General features: G+C 49.0%; 8 protein-coding genes across 8 annotated transcripts; 3 read left to right on the forward strand and 5 right to left on the reverse strand.

Moving 5' to 3' along the window:
* Positions 1-1455: 1455 nt before the first annotated feature.
* ftmF (2-oxoglutarate dependent dioxygenase ftmF) lies at positions 1456-2319 on the reverse strand (the record flags this gene model as incomplete). Its single annotated transcript, XM_057287049.1, has 1 exon — positions 1456-2319. One exon carries the CDS (start codon positions 2317-2319, stop codon positions 1456-1458), a length of 864 nt encoding a protein of 287 aa, XP_057153132.1.
* Positions 2320-4102: 1783 nt separating this feature from the next.
* ftmE (cytochrome P450 monooxygenase ftmE) lies at positions 4103-5476 on the forward strand (the record flags this gene model as incomplete). The annotated part of the gene is made up of 1 exon (XM_057287050.1): positions 4103-5476. One exon carries the CDS (start codon positions 4103-4105, stop codon positions 5474-5476), a length of 1374 nt encoding a protein of 457 aa, XP_057153133.1.
* A 281-nt stretch (positions 5477-5757) lies between these two features.
* ftmPT1 (brevianamide F prenyltransferase ftmB) lies at positions 5758-7085 on the reverse strand (the record flags this gene model as incomplete). The annotated part of the gene is made up of 2 exons (XM_057287051.1): positions 5758-5890; positions 5944-7085. Coding segments are annotated over 2 exons (1275 nt in total), but the record flags the coding sequence as incomplete, so codon positions are not given.
* A 1440-nt stretch (positions 7086-8525) lies between these two features.
* On the reverse strand, positions 8526-9951 carry ftmD (O-methyltransferase ftmD; the record flags this gene model as incomplete). Its single annotated transcript, XM_057287052.1, has 3 exons — positions 8526-9026; positions 9156-9674; positions 9736-9951. 3 exons carry the CDS (start codon positions 9949-9951, stop codon positions 8526-8528), a joined length of 1236 nt encoding a protein of 411 aa, XP_057153135.1.
* Positions 9952-10548: 597 nt separating this feature from the next.
* ftmC (cytochrome P450 monooxygenase ftmC) lies at positions 10549-12452 on the forward strand (the record flags this gene model as incomplete). The annotated part of the gene is made up of 5 exons (XM_057287053.1): positions 10549-11472; positions 11530-11651; positions 11727-12025; positions 12093-12194; positions 12265-12452. The coding sequence occupies 5 exons, from the start codon at positions 10549-10551 to the stop codon at positions 12450-12452; spliced, it is 1635 nt and encodes a 544-aa protein (XP_057153136.1).
* A 1740-nt stretch (positions 12453-14192) lies between these two features.
* Positions 14193-20504, forward strand: ftmA (nonribosomal peptide synthetase ftmA; the record flags this gene model as incomplete). Its single annotated transcript, XM_057287054.1, has 1 exon — positions 14193-20504. The coding sequence occupies one exon, from the start codon at positions 14193-14195 to the stop codon at positions 20502-20504; it is 6312 nt and encodes a 2103-aa protein (XP_057153137.1).
* Positions 20505-21842: 1338 nt separating this feature from the next.
* Positions 21843-22793, reverse strand: N7519_000276 (uncharacterized protein; the record flags this gene model as incomplete). The annotated part of the gene is made up of 1 exon (XM_057287055.1): positions 21843-22793. The coding sequence occupies one exon, from the start codon at positions 22791-22793 to the stop codon at positions 21843-21845; it is 951 nt and encodes a 316-aa protein (XP_057153138.1).
* A 1445-nt stretch (positions 22794-24238) lies between these two features.
* On the reverse strand, positions 24239-25294 carry N7519_000277 (NAD(P)-dependent alcohol dehydrogenase; the record flags this gene model as incomplete). The annotated part of the gene is made up of 2 exons (XM_057287056.1): positions 24239-24951; positions 25012-25294. The coding sequence occupies 2 exons, from the start codon at positions 25292-25294 to the stop codon at positions 24239-24241; spliced, it is 996 nt and encodes a 331-aa protein (XP_057153139.1).
* Between the last annotated feature and the right edge of the window lie 1069 nt (positions 25295-26363).

Consider the following 26363-nt stretch of genomic DNA (forward strand, 5'->3'; position numbering starts at 1 on the left):
ACAGAAAAAGATTACCTAGGTACAATGCCTGGACAGCACCTGGGCAATGTAACATTTTTATGCATGCGCCTCACTCGCTAGCGCGCTGTACTGCATCGTAGGATGCGTATTTTGGGAGAAAATGGATCAATTATTAACGCCTTTTTTAGACTTTATCAGATAGACTATATCATCCAAAACATTATAAAAGAAGGAAATTTGACTATTGGATGGTGCTGACAACACCTGCATCAACATGCGCGACACGGCTTGGGAATCATCGAGCTAGTGGTGAAGCATTTGAACCTTGTGACACGTTCAATGGTCGTGCTTTCTGGCGTGGCGTCAGCGTAAACATGCGTACACTTCTTGTGCGTAAAGAGTTGTGAAGGTGCGTCCGTGGTCGAAATTACGCTAGTAGCTAGAACATGCCTCTCGTCTCACCCGGTCCTTACCTACAATGCGATCGGGCTGTGGTATCTGGACTTAATCAATAAAAGGCAGCTAGTATTGTACAAGGGTGCATGTTCCGGCACTGCCGATAAACATATGATTGGGAAAGGTTGAAGACGATCCCATCTGCAAAGGCTTGGGGGCGGATGACCTGTTGATAAGACAGCAGGGCTGAAAATCTTGGCTGCAGGAACGTTGGAATGGGAGACGCTTGTGTCGTAGTAACTTTACCTACATAAGGAGGGGGAAGCAGTTTCGATTGATATTTTAGGAACTGGGCGGGTTTCCGTTATGCTATTTTTGCTTTTTTTTTTCATTCTTTTCTTTTTCCTTTCCATTCTTTTTTTTTCCTTTTTTTGGGGGGTGGCGTTACAGGGACCACAATTCTGGATAATAATGGAATGCGCGCACTTAATTAATTTATTGCTACCTGCAGCTGGGGGACACTCTGCCTGGGGGCGTCCAAGCAAAAGGAAGACAAACATACTGCCCGCCTATCGGATTTGGAAGGATGTGGTGTTTGAAGAGAGGGAAATTAGGACCGGGTAAGAGGGGGTATCTACGGTGGGTATTGAGGGATATACCGGGATTACATTGTGAGCTGTACAAATGAGGTAGTAGGATGCACTTGAAAGCTGGAGGCGTCAATCAGTGAACGGGAATTCAGCTCCACCAAACCGTTTTTCGCACCCTCTACAAGTCTTGGCATGAGTTAGCGGCAGGGCCTATTGACAACCCATGAAAATGTAGGCAGATTTTACCCCGGAATTGGCTTGTGTATCCTCTTTTAGATATAGAGGCCATGATTCAAAAAGTCTGATCAACTTAGTGGTGATACTGGGGACGGGAATCATCGTGCACGGTCTACTGAACAGGACCTTGTAAATCAATGTAATTCATTCTAGCTAGCATCTTAAACGCACAAGAATACTCTCAAAAGCGATCACAGTTCGGATGCAGTACATTCAGGTACCGAGGATGATGGGGGCATAAAAGGAAAAAGCAGAATTGGAGCAATAGAGACTACTGGTTGGACTTCAACTGCAGCACCTTTTCAAGTCGCTTGTCGTCCGTAATATTGATGCCCACGATATTGGGATCAGCAGGCTTCATAGTCCACCAGCCGAGCATCCTCTGCGCGAGAGGGGTCATAGATTCAACCATCTCAAGAGGCATTGTCCTGTATGTCTCGAATGGCGTTAACTGGCAGCTATTGAAGTATGCGAGAACCACCCGTCGTGGGTCTTCATCTGTTGTATTGTTCGGGCCGCCGGCGTGGACTACGCGCTGTCGCAGCACGAGAATATCGCCTGGATCCATGGTTGCCAGCACAGCCTGATCGTGTGAAGGCGTGCCGACCTCGTCCCACCGATGGCTGCCGAGGATGATCTCCGTCGCGCCGTTCTCTTCAGTGAACTTTGTCAGGGGAAATATGACGCTGAGAGAAATTGGGGGTGCATCCATAGGTTGGTAATGCATCAGAGGGTGGGTGGCATCGTCCCGATGCCAACCCTGTGCGGGCATTCCTGCATCGATTGACCTCATAAAGGCGGTGCTGAGCCAGTAATCCCCGGTATGCTCGAAGTAGGCCTCACAAATGGCGTGAAGGACCGGATTGTTAAGAATGACATTGCGGAACGTCCCGCATGTCGTTGGGAGGTTCGGGACGTACTTGAAGTGTGGTGGGTATGCGTTGGCGAGGAGTCTCTCTCCCTTAGTCGGTGGGATTGCCATCTGCACGTCAAGTTCGCGGTTGAAGCTTTCAACTATGTCAAGTGAAAGTGCGCTCTTCAAAATAAAAGCCCCATCCTCCTCAAGCAGTTTGCACATAAGGGGGACGTCTGCATCTACAGATAATCGCTGGAGTTGAGGCTTGGAAATAGTCATCATGGAGACAAACAAGGGGTACTTGTTATTGAGATCAATCAGAATGAAGTCGAAGTGATAGGAGCGTTGGCTTTGGCTTGACTTTGGCTTTCATCAAATAATGAACGGCAACACAAACTGATTTATCTTCACTGCTGGAGCAAGGCTGCCGGGGTATGCCTCGCTCCTCTGTTCGGACCAGCGCCTTTGGGATGGTTGCATATTAATTGAGTTAATCACGCGTCCATTTGTTTGGTTAACGTGCTTCCTCTTGCAGCAGATATATTTGCAGGTAGTCCGATAGAAGCCACATACACCTGCAGATATAGCGATGCACACCTCACAGAATATGTATTTGACCTTGTATGCTGTTTTATAGTTTCCTTTAATTGTTTTCTTTTTTGGCTTGCATCCAGTGTCACCCTAGGAGCTGCAGTTAAGTTCCAAGTGCACAATGTACGCTGGGAATTTTCCAACGCTCTTTGGCGAGAGAAGGGGGCAGGAGAGGAGAACCAATTATTGAGATCTACAATGGAGATTAGACAATGAAGGCTGTACAATATGAGATTGTATTGAGTGACGATAGTTGTGGAGAACTATGTATGGAAGAGAGGAAAGGGTAGATCTACTACATGGGGAAAAGTCATATGACATCAGAGATAATTCAACCCGATGCTAAGTAGAACACTGTCAGGCTCGCCGTGTGTGTCGTCGAAAGCACCGGCCATTGGGCTTTACTGCCCGCAGGTTCAGCACATGCGCCAGAAGTTCGAACTACACTTCTGATGATGCCGTAGTGGGTTCTGCCACAGTTTGATGGTATCGGTCGAAAGGCCTGGGTGGTGGTGGTCACACGGCATAAGGCCGGCATGGGGTTGTCCAAACCTGATTGGAGATATGTGAGAGAGACACCAATTGCAGCTGCAGTGAGGTTCTTATTATTAAACGCCTAAAGCGGGGACAAGTTGAAAGGTCGGCTAGAAGTGTTCGAATTTTGATCGTACATGGCAGCCGTCTTTTAGGGTTCAATATAAGGTAGGTGGGGCCCATTTCGGACGCCCTGGCCCGATTCATTTTAGGCCCCCTTATTCTGTACAGGGAACGCAGCATTAGCTGTCATGCAATGCACGAGGAACGACCAAAATGCTTTATGATGCATCACTTGAGGCATTAAACAAGTAGCGGCAAGGAACGAAAGCGTGCAGCAAATGCCGTGTAACTCTGGCGTTGATTCTGGACTCGTCTGGAGACGATCAGCCGCGACCTCAAGGACATCAGCACAATTTGTACAGCCTGTATACCAGACAAACCCCGTTTCCCATTAAAGCACACGCACCTTTGAATAAGCCTTCTAGCCTGACGAAGGAGATTGTTGTGGAAGTCGGCTGAAGTGCAGGATTTCCCCAGGTGGGAAGTAGAGAGTTGTTCCACTTAGCTCAGTTTCTCGGTTTCTCTCTTTTCTCCTCGAATCGATCTGTATTTTCAGAGATCCTGTATTCTTCTGCATCCAGTATCTCGATCAGAGACCAACAACCATAAATAATTGATCAACGAAGAGACAAAACCGGTAGTCCACGCTGTCATGGATCGATTTCCGATATCTCCTGCTGTCCTCGTGCTAGCGATTACCCTCCCCATTCTATGCTTCTGCTTGATACACATATTGCCAACCACCCAAAATCGAAAGCAGCTGCCCCTACCTCCGGGACCGACAAAGCTACCCATCATCGGCAATCTCCACCAAGTACCTCGGCGTTTGCCATGGAAGGGGTACAAAAGGTGGGCAGATATATACGGTCCGATTATGACCTTTCACCTTGCAGGGACCCCAACCGTGGTCTTCTCCTCGTGGGATCTCATCAAGAATCACGTCGAACGCAGAAACACTATCTACAGCAGCCGACCCTCCGTACCATTCTTCCTACATGCGACGGGCGGTCTCAGCGCGGCAATCCTGCCCTACGGACCAGAATGGAAGCTGCAGCGGAACATTCGCAGCTCTGTCCTCAAACCATCGATGACGATCAAGTACCGTGAAGTCCAGGATCTGCAGACCACGCAACTCATGCATGAGCTGCTTTCGACAAACGATTTCTCCCTATGCCTACGACGGTGCATTGCAAGTGTCTTCTTGACCGTGGCGTATGGGGAGCGATGCAGGGATAATGCGGGACTGGGAGCGATTGACCAGCTCGAGGACCTCAACCGCGCCATTGCCATGCATGCTGAGTCCCTTTTCTCGGGGACTGCTGCCATTTTCATGCAGCTTATTTGCCCCCGTGTACTGGCGGATAGGCTTACACCTCAGTGGAAGAAGGACGCCGATATATTGCACGACAAGCTGACTGCGGACCTTGTAGGGCGTGCGAGGGCCGCGCTACGCCGACCCGGATGGAACTGGGTCAAGGAATTCCAAGCAAAAGAGGGAATAGAAGCAGGGGAAGGGAATGAGAGCGATTTTGAGTTCAAGCGGCTCGCATATATGGTCGGCTCGCTTTACGAAGCATCCATGGCTGCTTCGCAGGCGCTCCGAATCATTATTCTGGCTGGCATCCTGCACCCGGAAGCCGTGAGTCAAATGCAAGAAGAGCTGGACTCTGTGGTCGGAAGGGGCCGCCTCCCAGACTTCAACGATGCCTCCCAATTACCCTGGACACAGGCATTCATCAGAGAGGCCATGCGTTGGCGCTCGCTGACTCCAATGGGATCACCACGCGCCACAGCCGACGAGGACGAATGCAGAGGCTACCGTATCCCCCGTGAGGCCACCATCCTAGTGAACGTGTGGGCGATGAACCACGACGAGACGGTCTTTCCAGATCCTTTTGCATTCAAGCCTGAGAGATGGATCGACAACCCAAATTTGCCCCAAATGTTGTACGGGATTGGGCAGCGAGCTTGTCCGGGGCGCCACATGGGGCAGGATTCCTTATTCTTGGGCACAGCTCGCCTGTTTTGGGCTCTCGACATGGTCCAGCCTCCTGGTGCCGAGGAGATAGATCAGGAGCGGTTCCTAGATAGTGGAACAACGCTCGCATCATTTGTACCGGAGTTTGAGGTTCACTTCTCATCGAGGTCTAGGCAACATCGGCGAGTCATCGAGGAAAGACGGACATTATTTCCGAAAGACAACCTGACGGTGTCACAGGATACTGTGCCAGTCGCACTGCTCAATTAGGTAGCTCACTTGTTGGAAAGATTATAGCTAAGGAATGCATATGGAATACTCTACAATCAAAAACTCCGGCAACAGGTCGTTTCACTGCTATATTGGTGGACTGGTAAATCGAGTCCGAACCGATAGGGGCCTAATGTATCGCCCCTGTCTATTTACGAATATCTCAAATTTCCAGGCGGCTCATAGCTCATAGTCGCACCATGTGATGTTGTGTTCGATACCAGGAAGCACTTATACTAATTGACAATGAGAAGCAAACGCAGGAGGAAAGCAAACGTGCGTCAATTAGGAACCTTCAGGGACGAAACGGGATTGAAACTGTGGTTGTAGAGAGTCACATAGGCACCGCCATTCTTGTAGGAAAACGAGACATACGCGCATAGATGAGCTGCCTGGTTAAAGTCCTCGCCGGGGCTGCCATAGAGATCGCGTTAGTATTCTGCCACAACGGGATTTCAGGAACTCACTAATTAGCAAGAAAATTCGACTTATAGTGTGTCGCCATGTCCTCCCAGCCAACACGACGGTAAAAGGTGGTCAGTCCATCGACTAGGTCGCGTGAGTTCATGCCAAAGACGCAGACATACATCTGGGGCTCGGGAAATGGGGAAGAGCTCCCGTCAAGGTGGAAGTGGAACATCATTGGTGCCTCGAAGCCAGCTGAGGGCTTACCCAGCTCGCAGAAGTCAAGCGGCATGGTATACCAGCCCTCTCGCATGTGGATGTCGGACCAGAAGTGCCTGAGCATTTCCAGGCCCGCGAGTGCGTCCGGATCGGTTCGGGCTCCCCCAAAGGTCCAGATATCTTCGACCATCTTCAGATCCACCTGCCGCTCGCTCACGTAGATTTTCACACGCGATTTGCCGGGTTCCACAAGGTCCGTGGCAAGGAAGTGAGGGAAGAAAGAACATTTGTCAAAGACCTCATCTGCGTCTGTGGTCCGGGAGGGCCTGTTCGCCCTGACTGGTCCGTGGCCCTGGCGACGCCGGTCCAGGTATTGTTCAAGGTTGGCCAGCTGGGTCTCGAAGCGCGACTCCCGATCAACCTTTCGAATTGCGTTGACCAGAAGCTCCTCGGTAGAACGACCGGTCACCGCCGATTTTGGCTGCGGGTAGAAATACGCCTTGGCCATCACGGCCCCGGATTTTTTTAAATCCATTGCGGTGATTATTTGGGACTTCCAGGGGCTCTTGAACATGTCCGGGTTGGACTTGAGGACTGCTTCCTCTTCCTTTGTGATCACCAACTCCTTCTCGAAATCGTAAAAACGTTCGAGGTCCACCCCCGGCAGCAGACGTGAGGCCGCCTCCAGATAGCCCTTCGGCGCAGTTGTGTTAAATGGGTCTTGCGCTGTGCCAGATTCAGGAGTGACGGGATCGACACCAATGCGAATCAACGCCTGCGCTATGTTGTTACTGAATTCGATGGGCAACCCTGTGAGGACCATTCCACTGCGCCATTGCGTCGCGATTATCCCCTTTTCCTTGTCACGCTTTGGGTAGGGGCCGAGGGCCGGGAGTACTAGGTGCCGATACAGGGACAAGTATTTGTATTGAACATGGATATCATAATTGGAGGATATGAGTAACTTCGAGAGGATGGGGCGGTACTATGCCACCAGTTCTCCTCGTCTGGACTGCTAAAGAGTATGGTTTCACTCAGTGCCAAGTAGGGAAGGGGTTGCGCAGGTGAAGGCTTCTGGTCCGGTGGTGCTGGAGGCATCTTTGCTTGTTGAGGCCTGATAATTCCGACTGAGTACCGCACCTGGCGATTCTTCCTTTTTATAAGATGCTCTCGCAGAAGACTAAATTCTATTCGATTTCGCAGACATAGGCTTGCTGTCTATTTACGGCAGTCGATTGCGGCAAACCTGCCAATGGTAATTCTGCCGGTTTTGGATGAGTCTTTTTGTGATTAATATAATCTCGTACAACTCATCTAACAACTTGCTTGGGCTCACTATAGTAGGGCCATGGTAATATTACATACAGTTTACCATACCAATAGACTAGGCCCATCCACTAGGCCTATCCAATTGCATATGCAATTCACTATACCGATAGACCAGGCTGTCGGCGAGGCCGTCTAGGCCTATGCAACTCCATATACAGTGCACCTGACTAATGGACCAGTCTGTCAGCCAGGCCCATGCAGTTGCAATTGCATATGCAATTTACTATACCAATAAACCATGCAGTCAGGTAAACCCATGCAGTTGCAATTGCATATGCATCTCACTATACGAATAGACCATGCCGTCAGCCAGGCCCATGTAGAGACTAGTCACATACCTATATGAGGGGTCATTTATGTTGCATCGCATGAATGGACACAGGAAGCCACACATGTAGACCGCCAACAGGAGAAGAGGACGATAGACCAGGTGCCGTTCGAACTAGGCTTTGACAAAACACACGATGGGCTGAAGGTCTCGACGAAAATCCCATTTTCGATCCATTTTCAACCCATTATTTTGTATAATATTCCCGATTAGGAAGGAAGATAGCCATATTAAGAGATTTTATGACTATATGCAAAATTATGGGTGGAAAGTTCGGTTTTCTCATAGACTAATTCCAAATCCCTCTAACCCTCCCAAGTTCGTATGCTACGAAAAAGGCAAGCGAGCTGAGGTGTCGCATGTACAATCCCTGTCTTTTACACTTGACTTGCTTGTAATGGACCTGGCCAGTCTCCAACTTCTCGAGCAGCAGCTGAATGCCCTCGAATTGTGATAGCTCGCAAACTTTGCGGTAGCGCGGCCATTCCATTACAGTCAGCCTTCGCGGATCCTGTATACGAAGGGATTCAAGTCAAAACATGGGCTATGTAGGACGACTGCAAGTTATATGGTACCTGTTCGGTAGATCCTGTGGCGTAGCTCAGTCTACTATAGGTTCAAGATATGGAATGAACCGCTTAATCCTCGGGCAGATCGTCTTATAGCTAGTTAAACAGTATATATTTCCAAAGAGTGGGTGTAACGACCCGGTAATTCCAAGCTCTGCTGTAACCTGCAGTTATAATACTAGGAAAAGCAATGCGGTAATTACTCGCAGATCCAACTCATCATACTGACATGACTACCAGGCGGGGTATACACTTTCTCAAACCGTAGCCGACCATCACAATCTTCAACCAGGCGGCGTATCTGGGCCAGGCTTCTCTCTTTGGCGGAGAACAGCGTATACATTCCTATATCACTCCGGCGTAACTGCCTCTCACTCTGCAGAGAGCCTTCGCCCGGCTCTGGCAGGACGGCGTCCATAATGAGCAGCCGGGCCCGAGGCCGTATAGCCGAAGAGATCTGGCGGATGATGCGAGTACAGTCCGCATCGTTCCAGTCGTGGAGAATGAGTCGAAGGAAGTAACCATCCGCGATGCGTGGTTGGGGGGTGAAAAAGTCGTGCTCTTCGAAGGCGACTTGTGGGTTCTGGTCTACTCGTTGGCGAGCCCGGTGGATTATTTCCGGTCGGTCTTGCACGGTGATATGGATGTGACTAAAAGCTTTCGCAATAACAGTCGCAACGTGACCTTCCGATCCACCGATCTAGAAGAAGGAAAAAGTAGCACACTGTCAGTACATCACTCGACTGAGTCGGTAAACCCTTCCCCTCCAGAGAGCGAAAGAGAGAGAGAGAGGTGAAGGCAAAACGCCACTGAGTCAATAGCAACTTACATCTACCAACGATTTCACGGTGTTCCAGTCGTAGGCATGAGCAACATGGCGTACCATGGAGTCATTATGGACAGCCATCCCGTCGTGCCATCGTTTCCGGTTAATCTGATCCTTCTCCAAGACCTCAAAGAAGGTCGGGCCCTCGCAAGCCCCCGGTTCCCTAGCCATCAGGGCCAATGGCCCCTGGCGCGGAGTTTCCCCGTTCGGGTCCAGATTTATGGACTCGTATATGAACGAGCAGGGTCGAATGCCAAAGTCCGCCATAAATTTAGCCAGACCTGCACTGTCCTGGTCACGCACAAACGTGGCAGACATGGGAGTATGTTTCACGGCACCAGTTTCATCTTCATCGAGGAAGCCATCCAATCGGGCGAAGCGAATCAGGCGCTGGAGCAAGTTTGGCTCTACTGGCGTTTTCAGTTTCTTTACGAGCATGTCGTATGTGACGGATCCGGTTGATGGGACATGATCTGGAACTTCGAGCCGGATCAAAGTCTGAATTGTGCCGACGTCGACAGCCTATGCCGTTCATGAAAATGTCAGTTACAAGAATAAAATTGTAGGAACAGGAGAGGAATACCGATTCCAACAAACTAATCAATGCCGGTGCAGGGCCCCGAGCTTGTTGGAGGAGCTTCTCAGCCGTAATGATGATCTCGTCTCTGACTGCGAGCTCTGTGAAGCTAAGGAGACTTAATTTGGCATCATCTGGCTGGGATCCTGCCTTGTCGAGCGCTTCTTCATAAAGCTCAACATTTTTGCAGAGCTTGTTAGCGAGCTCGCGGAGACTGGACATCTTAACGAGAGCGGCCTTCTTGTGCTTTTCAATGATGTATCGTACCCAGTAAGTAGTCAGGCCAGCTTTTTCCTTTTATATTTGCGTAAATATATAAATGCGAAATGCGAAATGCGAAATGCGAAATGCGAAATAGCTCAACGTAACTGGGCAACAACGCGCTTCTAGACCGCTGTTCTGGGGACCGTGAAGTAAGGGCAAAATAGGACAATCAGAATCTGGTCATCCATATGGCTATACAGAATCGCATCAATATATGCAAATATATGCAAGGTAGGTGTCATGGTTCTTGCATGCATGGTATGTATGTAAGACGGCATTGATGCCCTACCCTGAGAGATGCATAGGTCTGCCTACAGATTCATGCATCGCATTTACTGGCTCTAGTCCCTACTCGGATAACGTTGGGTCGGATGTTTCGCTCCTTCCGATTTCTTCATTTTCGCTCTTTTTTTGGTTTTTCCTTTCTTCGTTGTGCTGAGCAATTTTTCAGTGAACCCGTGCCAACTATCTGATCGTTCCTTTCTCAACTTCACTCCAATCCCCTCAACGACTTGCTGGGCTTAGTGGATCCGAATCCCCAGAACTATAGGCATCATGGATTCGCGGTATCTGGAGACTGCTGGCCTAATTGGCGTTTTTACCCATCTCTGGTACTTCCGGCGAGGAGAACACCATCTTTATCCTTGGCGATATGTGCGATTTCACGTCTGTCTGACCATGGCGGTGGCAGCATTGTTATACTCCAAAGAGTCACCGCAATACAATCAATCTGCCGCTGAAATATGCAAACAGACTTGTGCGCTCATGCTCACATACCTCGTCGGGCTGTTCACTTCGCTCTTCCTCTACCGAACGTTATTCCATCCCCTCCGTCATTTTCCCGGCCCGCGGCTCGCCAGAATATCCTCGTTCTGGTTATCTTTCCGTCTAAGATCTGGGCCGTCCTTCCGCATACTTCACGAATTGCATGAGGAATATGGACCTATCATGAGGGTGGGGCCGTCTGAGGTGTCGATCATCCACCCTGAAGCTGTCGGGATTATCTACGGGCCAGCCTCGCGGTGTTCAAAGAACGCCTTCTACGACAACGGCCATCCTATGATGTCGCTACATTCATATCGAGACCAAAAAGCCCACGACCAGCGCCGCCGGGTCTGGAGCGTTGCGTTCGGAGACCGGGCTTTGCGCGGTTACGAGAAGCGCATCCGGGTCTATCGTCAGAAACTCTTCCAGCGGCTTGGCGAGAGGGCAGGTTCGGGCTCGACGATTAATGTCAGCAACTGGTTCAATTTCTACAGCTACGATACCATGGGCGACCTGGCCTTTGCTCGCAGCTTTGATATGCTTGACGGAACCCGAAACCATTGGGCGGTTGACCTGCTCATGCATGGAATGACTGGGTACAGGTATCTGTTTCCGAGCTGGTTCTTTCGGCTACTCGCTACCATGCCCTCGCTCTCGAAGGACTGGCACAGGTTTATTCAGTTTGCGACAGACACCGTGCTGCATCGCTTGAGCGTGTGTCGTTCTCCCCAATTCATCTCCCCTGTTTTGTATTGACGTTGGCTACCACAGGAGCAAGTGGGAATTTCGGATATTTTCGCATCCTTAATTGCGCCACTGAATGGTCGACGACCCACCGATGATGAGCAGAACATGCTCATGGGAGATGCTATGCTCGTAATCACAGCTGGAAGGTTGGTGATCTCGCAAGCTATCAAGATCATGAAATTGATTGACTGACCATATCCAATGAACTTTGATATCAATAGTGATACCACGGCAACAAGCTTGACGGGCATCGTGTACGAACTCGCCCGACATCCGGAGGAGGTCGAAAAGTTACGGGCTGAGCTGGAGCATATTGAAGTTGATAGTGACGGTGAGTACCAGCACGACAACATCGCCAAACTGCCGCATCTCAATGGCTTTATCAACGAGACTTTCCGGCTGCACCCTCCCATTCCCGGTGTCATTCCGCGAAAGACGCCACCAGAGGGAATCCAGGTTATGGACATCCGCATTCCAGGGAATATGACGGTCTACAGTCCCCAATGGAGCATGGGTCGATGTATGGATACCGTTCTGCTTTGAATTTGTGGGATTTTATATCTGACTCCGCATTGTCGTTACCTTAGCCCAAGCCGCGTATGTTGATCCCTTGTCCTTCAAGCCGGAACGGTGGTACAAGTACGGAGATCTTGTAAAGGACAAGTCTGCCTTTGCCCCATTCTCCGTTGGTAAGTACGAGCGCTTCGTTCTTGCTGGTAGAATACGATCGTGACTCGCTGAAATCTCTTGGATCTATAGGGTCTTATTCCTGTATCGGAAAGCCACTCGCCATGATGAACATTCGCACGACCGTGGCGCGTCTAATCATGACCTTTGATGTGAAGTTCCCAGCGGGTGAGGATGGGACCCAGTGGATGGACGCTGCGGACGAGCACTTTTCCATGGGCATTGATCACATGCCTGTAGTTTTGGAGAGACGTCCGTAGTTGTATATCTCACAAGCTTTGGCGGTGACTCTACTTACAACCAGTGCTCAACTTAGGATTGTTGTCCTGGCCACGATCTGTAAGCATGATTGAGTCCTTCAAATGGCAGTTTGCTGTGCTCCACGGGTTGGGCGCTTATCCCCACCCTTGCTTTGGCTCTATGCCTTCTAAACAGGGCATATCCTACTTGTTTCGACCTAAACTGCGTTGTTCTCAATCCCATTTCCCCATCAATAACAAACAGATACCGTCAAATGCAGAACTTGACTTGTTGCGCTTTCCAACTATCTATTCCTTTGATCCGCAGAATGACAACAAGCTTTATCTATAAGCCGAACACTCTGCTTTGAGCGAACAAACAGGATGTAGAGGGGCTTTCCTGTAGTAAGGAATGGAGTAACACATTGACGCACCCCGCGCACCGCAAGAGTCAGGTGTCGGTACTTGTTCTTCCTGTTGTAGGAACTTTATTGCAGCTTCAAGACAGATAGGGCTACTTCTACTTCTCCCTTCTCCATCGCAGTGTTTTTGTGTCGGGTATCGAGGATATTGTCAGTCACACTTGCGAGAGTTCGGCTGTGCATTCGAGTAAAAGCAATCACTTCAACTGGTCTATGAAGCACATTTATTTCTTCCAAAGCGGTACGGCAGTGGACGGGCTCATTGGTTCCCCCGAATTTTCTAAGTCAATGTCCTCGCTCGGGGCAATGTGAAAAACCCCCCCACGAGCGAGCTATGTCCAAAAGTCCAAACCATGTCCGCTCCTAATATCTCATGAGCAATCTCCTGCTGCTGGTCCACTGGACTCTAGACCCTGTTCAAGGAGAAATATTCCAAGTAGCCAATCTGTTCAGGATCTTTACTTTTCTTTTTCCTTCTTTCTTTTTTTTTGTTTGCTTTTTCTACTTATCAATAGTTGCTAGGAGCTTGCATTTGCAGGTTCTTTGGTGTGAACTCTATAATATACGTATGTATCAGCTAGTCAGGGTATTTCTATGCACTAAGGCAGTAGCATATTAAAGCCAAAAACTTGCTCTTGAGTGCATTAGAACTGCGCATGCACTGTTCAATATATTGGGCCTCCGTGCGTTTCCAGCTGAGCCACAAGAATCTGTAGTGTCATACGCACCTCGTGCATGCATAAAGCTTCTTAGCTTGATTAGATATAGACTAGTGCATGCGGGTTCTGTACCGGCGTTGGACTTTAGGGTTGAAGACTATGCTATAATTATAACTGCTATCAATGCATTCAAAACTCTATATGTACCAGGAGGGGGCGATCCTACAGAGTTCAGGGAAGAGTAACACAATAGAATCTCAGAATACCTTCATTGACGGCGATTCACAATTGTTGGTATGTACCAGTCTATTCGGTGTTTCATCTGACAATGGGCCAACTAGAAAGCTTGTCATGCTCCAAGTTCTTCCACGCATGTCTCAACCCTCGGGTGTTGGTGATATAGTTGACAAAGAGGCACCGCAATGGTCAAACCCTATCGTCGGCGTATCGGATGTATACAGTATGAATTTCCATTCTTGAAGCATTGCTTCAAAGGCTTTTTGGCTTATATGTCTCACCTAGAAATTTCGGCAGCTCTCACACCCTGGAGAACATGCGTCCATCATGTTATTAAGGAACGCGCTGAAGAATCCCCAGACGACACGGCGGTTTTGGCATGGGACGGGTCATTCAGTTATGCAGAGCTCGAAAGGATCTCTTCAAATATTGCAGTTGTCTTAATGATGCTGGGAGTTCAGCCAGAAACCATTGTGGCAATCTATATGGATAAAACTCGTTGGACTACGGTTGCTATCCTCGCAGTCATGAAGAGCGGGGCCGCATTTACTCTACTCGATCCTTCACACCCTCAGTCGAGACTTCACGCAATCTGCCAAGAGATCAATAGTAAGTTTATTCTTACGTGCGAGGAAAGGAGTGAGCAATCCTCTCACTTGGCTCCTTCTCTTGTCGTCGAACACTTGGCCGACGTCTGTCGATCTGCATCTGGTCAATCTCGAGTGTTTCGTGGCCACCCTGACCGTGCACTGTATGTTGCGTTCACATCAGGGTCAACTGGAAAGCCCAAGGGCGTTGTGATCGAGCATCAGTCGTATTGTTCCGGTGCGCGACATCATCTCAAGGCTTTTGGAATCCGCCGAGATTCACGCGTTCTTCAGTTCGCGTCGTATGCCTTTGATGTTAGCCTCATGGAGACTCTGAGCACACTGATGGCGGGAGCTTGTCTGTGTGTAATGGGCAGCGATCAGAGAACAGACCCGGTGCTTTTTCGTCAGGTCTTTGATAGTTTCCGGATCAGCCACGCCTTCCTGACTCCTTCCTTTGCAAGAACGATAGCTTGGACCAGTGGCCGCCCGGGCACCACACTCATTTTGGGCGGCGAGACAATGCGTACATCCGACGTTTTATTCTACAACAAGCTGGGCATTTCCTTGATGAATGCGTATGGTCCAGCAGAATGCTCTGTCAACTCCACAGTTCTATCTGCTGTTATGCCGACAGGAAGACCCAATAACATTGGCTTTTGCACTGGCGCAGTCGCATGGATCGTCAGTCCAGATGACCCTGAGCAGCAAATGCCCCATGGAGAAGTTGGAGAACTCCTCATAGAGGGTCCTATTGTCGGGAGGGGCTACCTGAACAACCCAGAAGCGACCCGTGAGGTATTCATTCGACCCCCATTGTGGCTCAGGAGAACGCGTGCCGGCATACCAGGCACCATTCGAACCTACCTCACTGGTGATCTTGCATCGATCGGTATCAACTCAGGTGAAATCCTCATTCACGGCCGAAAGGACCGTCAAGTCAAAATCCGTGGCCAACGAGTTGAGCTGGGTGAGATTGAAAACCATCTTTGTGAATGTCTTTCTACGATAATCACAGAGATTTTCGTCGAGAGAATCGTGCCCCAGAACAACGAGCAAGAGAAGCTTGTTGCTTTTGTCGTATTACCTGCACCGTACAAGGGCACCCGAATCTATGAAGATTTATTTTACGCTCCGCAATGCGCTACGACGGAGCTTTTCCGCACAAGCCAACAACGACTGAGGGAACGCCTCCCCGACTACATGGTACCAAATACATTCATCCCGCTCGCCACGGTCCCAAAAGTCCCTTCAGGAAAGATTGATCGAAACCTTCTACGAGCCACTGCCCTCAGGATGTCTGGAGATCAGATGCAGGAGTTTAACTTGGGGTCAGTTGGCACTGAAGCCACCAAGGAGCCCCCAGCAACTCAAACGGAGGCGCTGCTCAGACGTCTCTATTCAGAGATACTGTGTCTCTCACCTGAGCTAATTGGAATTCGTGACACTTTCCTGCAGCTTGGTGGTGATTCCCTCCTTGCCATCCGTCTTGCAGGCGCAGCCCGAAAGACTGGCCTCATAATCTCGATGCAAGACATCCTTTCCTCAAAAATCACAGTATCAGACCAAGCTGAGCGTGCGATAGAGTGCACTCCCCTTGTGGGCTTGGATATGCATGGTACGCCTGCATTTATGAACAGGGATTCTCGTGATGAGGTTATGCAAGTCCTGGAAAATCAACACGGGATTTGCCCTCAAGAAGTCGAAGACGTTTATCCCTGCACTTCACTACAAGAAGGAATGTTCGCAACATCTATCAAGGAACCGGGCATGTATATGGGTGATATTGTCTTTCAGGTTCAGGATGGCGTGGATCCTGTCCTGTTGAAGTCTGCTTTCAAGGCCATTACAACTGCGAACCCCATTCTTCGTACTCGTATTGTTCCAACTAAAAAGTGCTTTATGCAAGTGGTTTTGCTGGACGATTTTGCTTGGGAAGAGTCCATGTGCGTGGAACAGGGTCAGGGCCATATCCAGGAAGGTGGTCTCAGCACAAAGGGATGCCTTGTGAAATTTAAATATAGCCGTCCGACTCGAGAGCTGACGGTGACCATTCATCATTCTATCTGGGATGGCTGGTCACTCCACCTTGTCCAGAGCCAATTCCAGGACGCGTACGAAGGGAGGAGCGTGGCAAAATCTCCATTCTCGCCTTTCGTTTATTACACTCAACACCTACAGAACGTTGAAGAATTCTGGGCCTGTGAGTTCTCAGGATTAGATGCTCCAGTCTTTCCAGCCCTGCCATCCAGCAACTATTGCCCCTCCCCAACAGGGGCACTCAACCATGTGATCAGAAACCTGGATACCACAGGTAGTACTGAACATACAGTGGCAACATATATCCATTTGGCCTGGACTCTACTCATAGCTCACTATACAGAATCTGCCGAAGTTCTCTATGGGATCACCGTGAGTGGACGCAATGCACCAGTGCCCGGTATCGAAACGATTGTTGGACCAACGATCGCAACCATTCCTCTACGTGTGAAGGTCAACCGCGACGCGTCTTTTAAATCTGCGCTGGATGGCATTCAGGATGTTCTCACACGGGTTATTCCCCATGAGCAAGCCGGTCTGCCACGAATTTCCAGATGTTCCTCGGATGCTGCAAGGGCCTGTAATTTTCAGACTCAACTTGTTATTGAGGCCGCCTCCGGTGTTGAAGGCGAAAGCGACTCTGGACTTCTTGCTGTATCCAGTGGTTCTACGTCTACCGGCATGAGCTATTCCCGCTTTACCGATCGTGCACTGATGATCGTGTTCCACCCCAGCCTCGACAGAGGAACCATATCAATAAATGTGACTTTCGATACTGACATCCTTTCTTCAACCGAGGTCACTCGGATGATGAGTCAATATGAAAATATTCTCCGCCGAATCTACGAGACATCCTCCCCGACCCCTGGAGATATACAGATGGCTAGCCCGAGTGATCTCCTTCAACTTCAACGTTGGAACCGGGACATGCCACTGGCAGATGCGCGATGTCTGCCACAACTGGTTCTTGCCCAATCCACCTGCCGGATTCACGAGGTTGCAGTCTGCTCCTGGGATGGATCTTGGACATACGATGAACTTGTCTCACACTCGCTGCGTCTTTCTCGTCATTTAAAAAAGTTGCAAGTCCACTCCGGCTCTTTTGTGTCAATCTGCCTGGAGAGAAGTAAGTGGAGCATTGCCGCTATTATTGCAGTCCATTGGTCTGGTGGAACGTGTATTCTACTCGATCCAGACCATCCCAAGCAGCGACTACAGCAGATTACAAAACACGCTGGCAGCTTTGTGATGATCAACAGTGAAGCTACCAGGGCCTCGTCAGGTGATCTTTGTCCCATCGAAGTACGCTTGACAGCGCCATTCCTCAACAGCCTTGAGGAGAACGGCGATAGATCTTTCAAAGGTTCTCCAGAAGACCCGGCCTTCATCATGTTCACGTCGGGTAGCACTGGACAGCCGAAGGGGATTGTCATCTCACACCGTGCATTGAGCTCCAGCATCTACCATAACAGCAATGCTATGAAGTTCCATTCAGGTACTCGGGCACTCCACTTTTCGTCCTATGCATTTGATGTCAGCATCTATGAGATCTTTACCACATTGGCTGCAGGGGGGACTGTGTGTGTCCCTTCTGAGTTTGAGCGCAAAAATTGTCTTGCAGAAGTCATCGGGCGCATGAATGTCAACTGGGCCTTCTTGACACCGACCACCGTGCAAACAATGTCTCCATCCGAGGTCCCATCTTTGACAACCCTTGTTCTTGGGGGCGAGACTGTTACACGCGACAATGCGGATACTTGGGCGCATGGTCGGTCTCTAATCAACGGGTATGGCCCCGCCGAGGCAACAATTTGTGGCGTTGGACCTATATTGGAAGGTCGTTGGAAGTCCGGTGTCATCGGTCACATTGTTGGTGGCTTGGGATGGGTCACTGAACCGACAAATCCCCAGCGACTGGCTGCAATTGGCGCGGTTGGGGAGCTTCTGTTGGAGGGTCCTTTCTTGGCCCACGGCTATCTTAACCTACCAGATGTTACCAGGAGATCTTTCATCAAATGTCCTGCCTGGAGATCTCAAATTCGTTCAGACGCCCCGTCGGTTATTTATCGAACGGGAGATCTAGTAAAGTACCAACCAGATGGCACCATTCAATACATGGGACGCAAGGACACACGTATTAAGCTTCGAGGTCAGCTCATAGACCTGAGTGAGGTTGAAACTGCGGTCTTGCGCATTTTCCCCAACGCCGTCGAGGTAGTCGCTGAAGTGATGAAAATGACTGCGAGCACTACAGCGACTATGCTCGTTGCTTGGATCAAGCTCGGTACCGTCAACGTGCCAGAAGATATGAAAAACAGTGATACATGTATTGCACCTGCGGATTCTGAGTTCAGAAATGCATCGTCCTTTGTTCAGACACGCCTCCGGAAACTGGTCCCCTCCTACATGGTCCCAACAATGCTTCTTCCGGTATGGCGCATTCCGCACACTCTCACAGGCAAGGCCAATCGACGTTGTCTTCGGCAGGAGGTGCAAGACTTGCTGCCATCGGAAATACAAAGCTTCATGGTGGCACCGCACGAAAAAGAACACATGCAAAATAAGTCTGAGGAACTCTTGCGAGATATTTGGGCGGATCTTCTGGATATTATACCTGACGAAATAGGACGTCGAGATGGCTTCCTTTCAGTCGGTGGTGATTCTATTACAGCTATGAAAATGATGGCCGTTGCTCGACGCGCCGGGTTTGGCTTCACAGTCATGGATGTCTTGAACAGCTCCTCACTGTCAGAACTCGCTGCCACTCGACGAGATATCACTTCCCCCGACGAACCCTCAGTGCTCGACCCGAACTCTGCCACACCGGAACCCAAGCAGGAAGTGACTGTTTCTTCGGACGCAAACTCCGCCGCCCCTTTTCTGGTCACAGGCGCGCAAGACTTTCTCACCAAACGCTATCCATGGTCGCATTTCCGGTTTTCCTTCAATGGCAGAATTGATCAGGATCGTTTAAGATCGGCATGTGACTTGATTCTGCGCAATCACAGTATCCTTCGCACTGCCTTTGTGGAAGACAATGGCCAACTTAAGCAATCAGTTCGGGACTGCACAAATCACGTCCCTTTCCGTATAATTGTAACAGATGATACAGATGATTCTCTGGAAGCCTTTGCTGCGAAGCTTTGTGATGCTGAGCAACTTGTCCCTGTTCTTTCAGTCGATCACCCGACTTTGTTCACGCTGGTTTCCAATAAGGGTCTCGTCAAGCATCAATTCATAATGCGACTAGCACACGCTCAATATGACGCGGTTTCTCTTCCAAGAGTACTGAGCGATTTTGAGACGATTTTCAAAGGAACTCGGCCCGTCGCTTCTAGTGACTTCCGTCAATATCTCGCCCTCCTCTCTCAGCAAGATTTTAGCAAAGCTTACGAGTTTTGGAGAACCTATTTGCAGGACTCTGTGATTACTCTTTTACCTTCGAGCTTCAAGTCTCCCCCCTCAGGCCCCTTCCATCGGGCGGACCCTATAACAGTTGTTGGGACTTACAGCCTTCCACTGCCACCAATTCCGTCAGAGATTACGCCGGCCACAGTTGTAAAAGCTGCCTCTTGCCTTGTACTGGCACACTTCACTGACAAAAATGACATTGTTCTGGGACAAACTGTGAGCGGTCGCAGTTTGATTTCTGATGAATTCGATGATATCGTTGGACCATGCACCAACTACATTCCTTACCGCGTGGTTCTAAATCCGTCAATGACGGCAATTGACTACTTGACTCATGCCCAAGCACAGCACACTCGGTGTTTGAATTATGAGTCAATTGAACTCTCCCAGATCGTCAAGAATTGTACCGAATGGGCCCACACGACCCAGTTCACATTTATTGTTCAACATCAACTTGCCAATACTCACCTCGATCTCACCCTTGATGGAAACAAGTCCACTGCATTTTCCCTGTCAGGTCGGCTCCTTCCCTCATCAGAAATCTGGATATGCTCTACCTCTTCATTCGCTGGGATAAAAATCGAAGTATTCGGATCGAGTTCAAGCATTGGGCAGGAGAATGTGGAGCTTTTGGCGTTTGAAATTTCTACTGCGGTCCATAGTTTGTTGACTGGTGTACACGATCCGCTTTTCTCTGTTTACGAACGCAATGTGTGATTTCCTGTTGCCCTACCACCGTTATGTGAGGCAATAATTAGAATTCTCCTCTCGGCTTGTTTTTTATACTTGGCTATTTGCAATATAAGACTATCATCGTACAATTAATCTTTATGACTGAACGCTACTCTAACGCGTGCCCATAGTATATATAGTGTTAGGAACTTCCACAAAAATTTCTAACTACTAGTAGTTATCTAATGATGTGATATTATACATAATACTTATTCATAACGACACTAGAAAAAATGTCGAAAAATGCTTTGGGGAGAGAGACATTGATCAAAAATAGAAAATATAGGTCGGAACAAAAACATACAACAGTGAGGATTCGCTGGTGGTCACCCACCCAACTACTAACTCACCGGCGTGTGGCTTGAGTACGGCTGAGCGGACGGGAAGCCCTATTTTCCACACCCTATGGTCGTATGTACTAAGTTATGAGTAAAGGGATCTGATATAATGAAGTGGGCTAGGGTGAATTGGTGAAATAGACCATAAAAAAAGAAAGATATGAGTGCGCGATAGACGAGGGGAGAATTAGGGAACCGAGAATCCTGGCCAATGGAAGACTGGAATATATGGATGTAAAAATCTATACAGCATATATATTGAGACAAAATAATACTATAAAAAAAATACAAGAAATAAGAATTCCAAGCTCGTATACTGTAGCAAGTAAAGAGAAATGTAATTGTCTAATCTATTTCATCCATGGAAAGAAGCACATATGTGCTTCTTCTTCGTATTCCTTCCAGTATGATAGACCAAAAGAATCGGTAGGAAACAGTGAGAATCAACAACAAGAAGCAAAAACTGACTGCAAGCAGGCTGAATTAAAAACATCGAGTCGCCGATGCAGTGTGATAGCCGGTTGTATGCTGGCGACAACACGAGTATGATCAAACCGCATACAGCCAAGGACACTAGTCTTCCTTTGGCAGGAGTCAAAGCTCAGATTCTCCATACCTGAGATCTGCATAGTGCACCCCTGATTAGAAAATTAGAGTTGAATCCTGGAAATAGCTGGGATTCTCAACAGACGTCCGGGGGGGAGCTCCCGGTCCGTGTGACCCTTTTGGTGTGTGCTAATACAATGTTGAGGTGGTCGCCATGTCAGGACTAGTCTTATGGCCGCCGCTCATATGGTTTGATGTGGAAATCTTAAAATTAATATCAGCTAGATGATGGGTATTAGAAGACTATTGACGGGTGATTTAATCACAATGATCTCTCTTACAGATAACTAATGGCCACGGCTAAGCTAAAGTAATATAACGAATATGGGGTATCTTGATAAACATGAAATTGAAACAAATCATAGTACAGAAATATCTCTCAAGCGGGCTTGACCCGATGGTCGAACGAAACCCAAGAGGGATCTGATCTTATAGGTGATATTTGGACCCCGTCATCACTTTGATCGGACTGTCCTGGATCGCCGAGAAAAACGGCAGTATTGTTGGAGTTTTTCCCACTCCATCCTGTGTCGATGTGAAGATCATCATGTAGTTGTTCGACGTCTTCAATAGCCGATGGATTTGTGCGGATCACAAGAAGCAAACTGTTGAGTACTGTGAACTCTAGCATCAACTTGATACTGTAGACGACTGGCTTGAGGGTAGTCTGCACGTCAAAATGGTTTGTATACTCTGTCGCCAGGAGGGCTGCATCCAATAAAACTGCGAAAGTGTTGACGACAAGTAGATTGATAACAACTTTCTGACCCCGACGGCCCTTCATCGCCAAAACGGGTCTCAAGCTGGTCATAGTTTCCCAGATGTATAACCCACTGATAATCGTCTCCTGGGCGGCGAATCCAGCCAGTTGAACACGCTCGTATATATCAAACGGACGGATAAAGCTTTTGACGCCAAGATTGATCCCGAGGAAGAGCACAGTGGTGGGAATATGCAAGGCGCAGAAGTTGAAGATGATCATGCCCAGCACCCAGCGGGAGTAGGAATCATAGTTCGTAACCAGATGCAGCCGTGAGTACAGCACCACAGACTGTCCAGTGACCATAGAATACCAGCTGATGCAGATCAAAACGCACATGGGAAAATTCGGAGCGAGAGCGAAGTAGCGAAGGAATGTCGAAAGAGCGTGAACAAGAATTCCCAAGGTGGCGATCACCATGCTCCAGAAGTAAAGGCCGCGACGGCGCTTGAAGGTATTGAAAATGGAAACGAGGATTTGGAGGACGTTCCAACACGCCAGGGTGAGGAGACCTGCAATCACCATTGCAATCGGCCGAGACACCTCGACAGGACCCGATTCACCTGCCATATTGGTGAATGGTGAAGATCAAGCCAGCGATGAGTGTAGGAGAAAGATGCTGGAATTGATGAGCTATGCTGCGGGCCGAAGCCGTTCATAGGAAAGTGGACATGGTGGGGAGTTGAAGTTGGAGTGAATCTGAACTGAATCTTGAAGACAATGGATCTCGGGAGGCAGGGGCACGACAAAGGGTGAAATTTGAACGGTCGATCGTTGTGGAGGTGGGTTTGAAGCTAAATCCCGATGGGGTAATTAGCATATTCCAATAGAGTTGAGACATTGGCTCCACTCGGGCAGCCATCATTGGGCCATGACACTGCTGATATCATGACAAACCTTGTCTAATCCTTCACCTTCCGCATTTGGCTTGGTTTCATATAGACTTGTTTTTAATCCATGCTCTTAATCGAAGCTAGTATGTGATTACCTCAGATCTTCAACAGGAGATTCCCAAAATCAAAGCGGAGAACGGTTCCAAGGGTCCAAAATACGAGAACAAGACCTCGAATAACTCTATCCTTACCACATCAGAACCACTGCTAAGCCCCGACGCGAATGAAAACCGAGCTAACCGCTGCTGCTGATATATAAATTGGTGATAGGCACAACAACTCCGCGCGCATCCGTGGTGCTTGTCATCGTTGTCACCAGTGGACCGGTGATGACCGTACATATTGCGAAACGTGAGAGATTCGCCGGCACCTATCTTTAAGCTCGTGCCATAGGTCGCGCAGCCCCGCGATGTGCACACTGGCGTGGGGACATTGGGAAACCAAAAATGGTGTGGTAGGTCTCGACTTGGCGACATGACCATTCACGATCGTCTCGAACCCTTGGCCCCCACCTCGAGGCGGGCTTCAGTAGCGCACTGTCTCACCGCCCCATCGATGTGGGGCTATCACAAGGGGTTAATGTCTGCCTAATTGGTTTGGCAAACTTGAAAAGGGAATTGGGATACTAAATATCAGCCAATTAGACATTCCAGACCTGTCTAGCTTTCAAGGGGGGAGCTCAGTTCTGTCAGATAGTTATTCCTACATGTCTGCCTCCATACTCCATCGGTTGCTTTTGAGACTGATGAACAACTTAATCAGTCCACGAATTGAACTCCTGGGATGATCCGGAGACGTTCTGGAGACTGTACCCCAGTCTCTGCCTCAAATTGGCTATATCCTGCAGGAAATATGTCTCTTCCTGTTGCCACTCCAGGATTCTTCGGTTCATACGAATGACCAAAATGTCTATATGCAGATCTCCCCTGGTGCATATTTATTATTGTCAGCTACCTCGACCGCCATAATGTTAAGGATACCTCAACGAGGTCGGCTCATGTCCTCTTGTGTGTTCTATCTGTACTTGCCATATCTATTAATCTTCTGCTAACGGTGTTAATATAATACATGCTTGCTATTAAAAGCCTGTCTATCGATTCTCATCATGATCATCATCATCATTTACTCCCGGACCAGAACACCGCGGTATCTCATCTTGCCATCACGCAGAGTCTGCATAGCAGTTTCGACACCATCCTTGGTCAAGGGGAAGGTCATGGTAGTCGGGGTAATCTTCTTATCGGCAGCGAACTTAACCAATGTGCGCAGACTGTTGCGCGATGCCACAAGGGAACCCTGGATACGAATACCCTTGATGTTCATGAAGAGAAGGGGAACGGGCGAAGGAGCAAAGTCGACAGTCAAGGGGTAGATTGAGCCATGCACATCCATGAGCGGGATAAGGCTGGGGTAGTCGACGTTGGCGCTACCACAGAGCAGCAGGTGGTTCACGGGCTTGAAGTCCTTCATTTCCTCGCCCTTACGGAAGACGTGGTACTCGGACGCGCCGAACCCGAAGGCCTCCTCACGCTTCGCCTCTGAGCTGGACAAAACAACAACATGGCAGCCCATCGCCGAGGCGAGCTTAATGGCCAGGTGACCCAGACCACCGATACCCATAATAGCCACCCGGTCCGTCGGCTTGACACCGTACTCTGTCAGACAGGTCCAGACTGTCGCGCCGGCGCACATCAAGGGCGCAGCATCGGCGGAGTCATAGCCATCCGGGATGGGGACGACGCATCCGGCGTCCCAAACGGTGCCGCCGCTGAACGAGCCCAGGTCGTGGTCGTGTGAGCCGTATTCCTTCTTATTCTCGCAGTATTGGTCCCAGCCTGATTTGATTGACTACTATTAGCATGTTGTTAATCTTGCTTTGGGGTTGGAATTCGTACCCGTCAAGCACTTGTCACAGTTTCCACACACGTAGTGTGTGTATCCATATCCGACACGCGCTCCAACCTTTACGTTGGTGACGTCCCGGCCGACCTGGCGAACGATACCGACGCCCTCGTGGCCGAGAGCCATGCCGGAAGAGAGGTAGTGCTCATCTGTGCCACATAGACCGGAGTGTGTTGTCTCGATATAGACCTCGTTGGGCTGTAGGGTGCGGGTGGTCTTGTCGGCCACGATCTTGCCCTCCTTGGAGCCGCGGAAAACCTCGAAAGTGACGCTCATTATGATGGTGTGTGAATGATATCTTGCGGGAGAATGGGGTTGTGTAGGTGGGATAATGGCACTAAGAGGGCAAGACGGATGGCACTCCTTTTAAATCAAATGCTTCTCCAACTTCCAGGTTCTACATGTCTTGGATGTATCGGCATCTGGTCCCTAGCTAGGTAAGCGTGCCGTTTTCCACCAGTTCTCAACACGACAGAGCCAACGAAATCTCTGCTAGGTGTGGATCAAAAGACGATCAACCACGTTAAAGTTGTTCTAGAGAATTCTGCACGTTATGCCGATCGACCAGTAGCTATTGAGCCCAATCACTGCCATTGCCGAGCCATCCGTCTTCTAGAAGATCTGTGGAACTCGTTGCGGATTTGATGTCAAGCTAAACCACAGAGGGCGAACCTCCGAGCAAAACTCCACAAATCAGATATTCGGCATGTCGCAACGGGTGCAATTCCTCCGAAGTCAAAGCTTGTCGGAGACTTTTGACCCTGGGTCGGGTTTAACTCGGGATAGATATAATAATCATTGTATTCAATAAGTGGGCTGATAACTAATACCTTGGTGGAATGATAGGGAATTTTCGCTAACCTTAAAATTAAAATTGTCCCGAGTCTACGGAAAAGTCGGCGCTGAACTTAAATTCTTCAGTGATGTCATAGGTATACGTTCAAGTACATTGTGGCAACATGGTCTTCACAGTACGTGCTATTACAGGCATAGCTGATTGGGTACTTGAATCTGTTTTTGTCCCTTTTCCTCTTTTTTATCTTTTCTTCCCTTTTTTTCTTCTTTTTTTCCAGCTACTATATAACAAAAAGTTGTTTGGGGCTTTGTAAGGTCGCTGGGAGCCTTCCAAGGCTGAAACCTTACGAACATGCCATGCTTAAAGTCAGACATATGTAAATGCTGAATATTCCTCAGACACGCTAGTAGATTGGGACCCTCTTTTGTCTACAAATAAATCATATGATCCTCCGGTGATGGCCCTTGGTGGATGGTTTCCCGTTGTTAGCAGAGGGTCAAAAGGGTGTATTTGGGCTTGTCGTATCATTAACAATAGATCTGCTACGTT

This window comes from Penicillium mononematosum (assembly GCF_028829835.1).
Source record: "Penicillium mononematosum strain IBT 11891 chromosome Unknown utg000001l:1.0-4488741.0:1.0-4491989.0, whole genome shotgun sequence".
Lineage (NCBI taxonomy): Eukaryota > Fungi > Ascomycota > Eurotiomycetes > Eurotiales > Aspergillaceae > Penicillium > Penicillium mononematosum.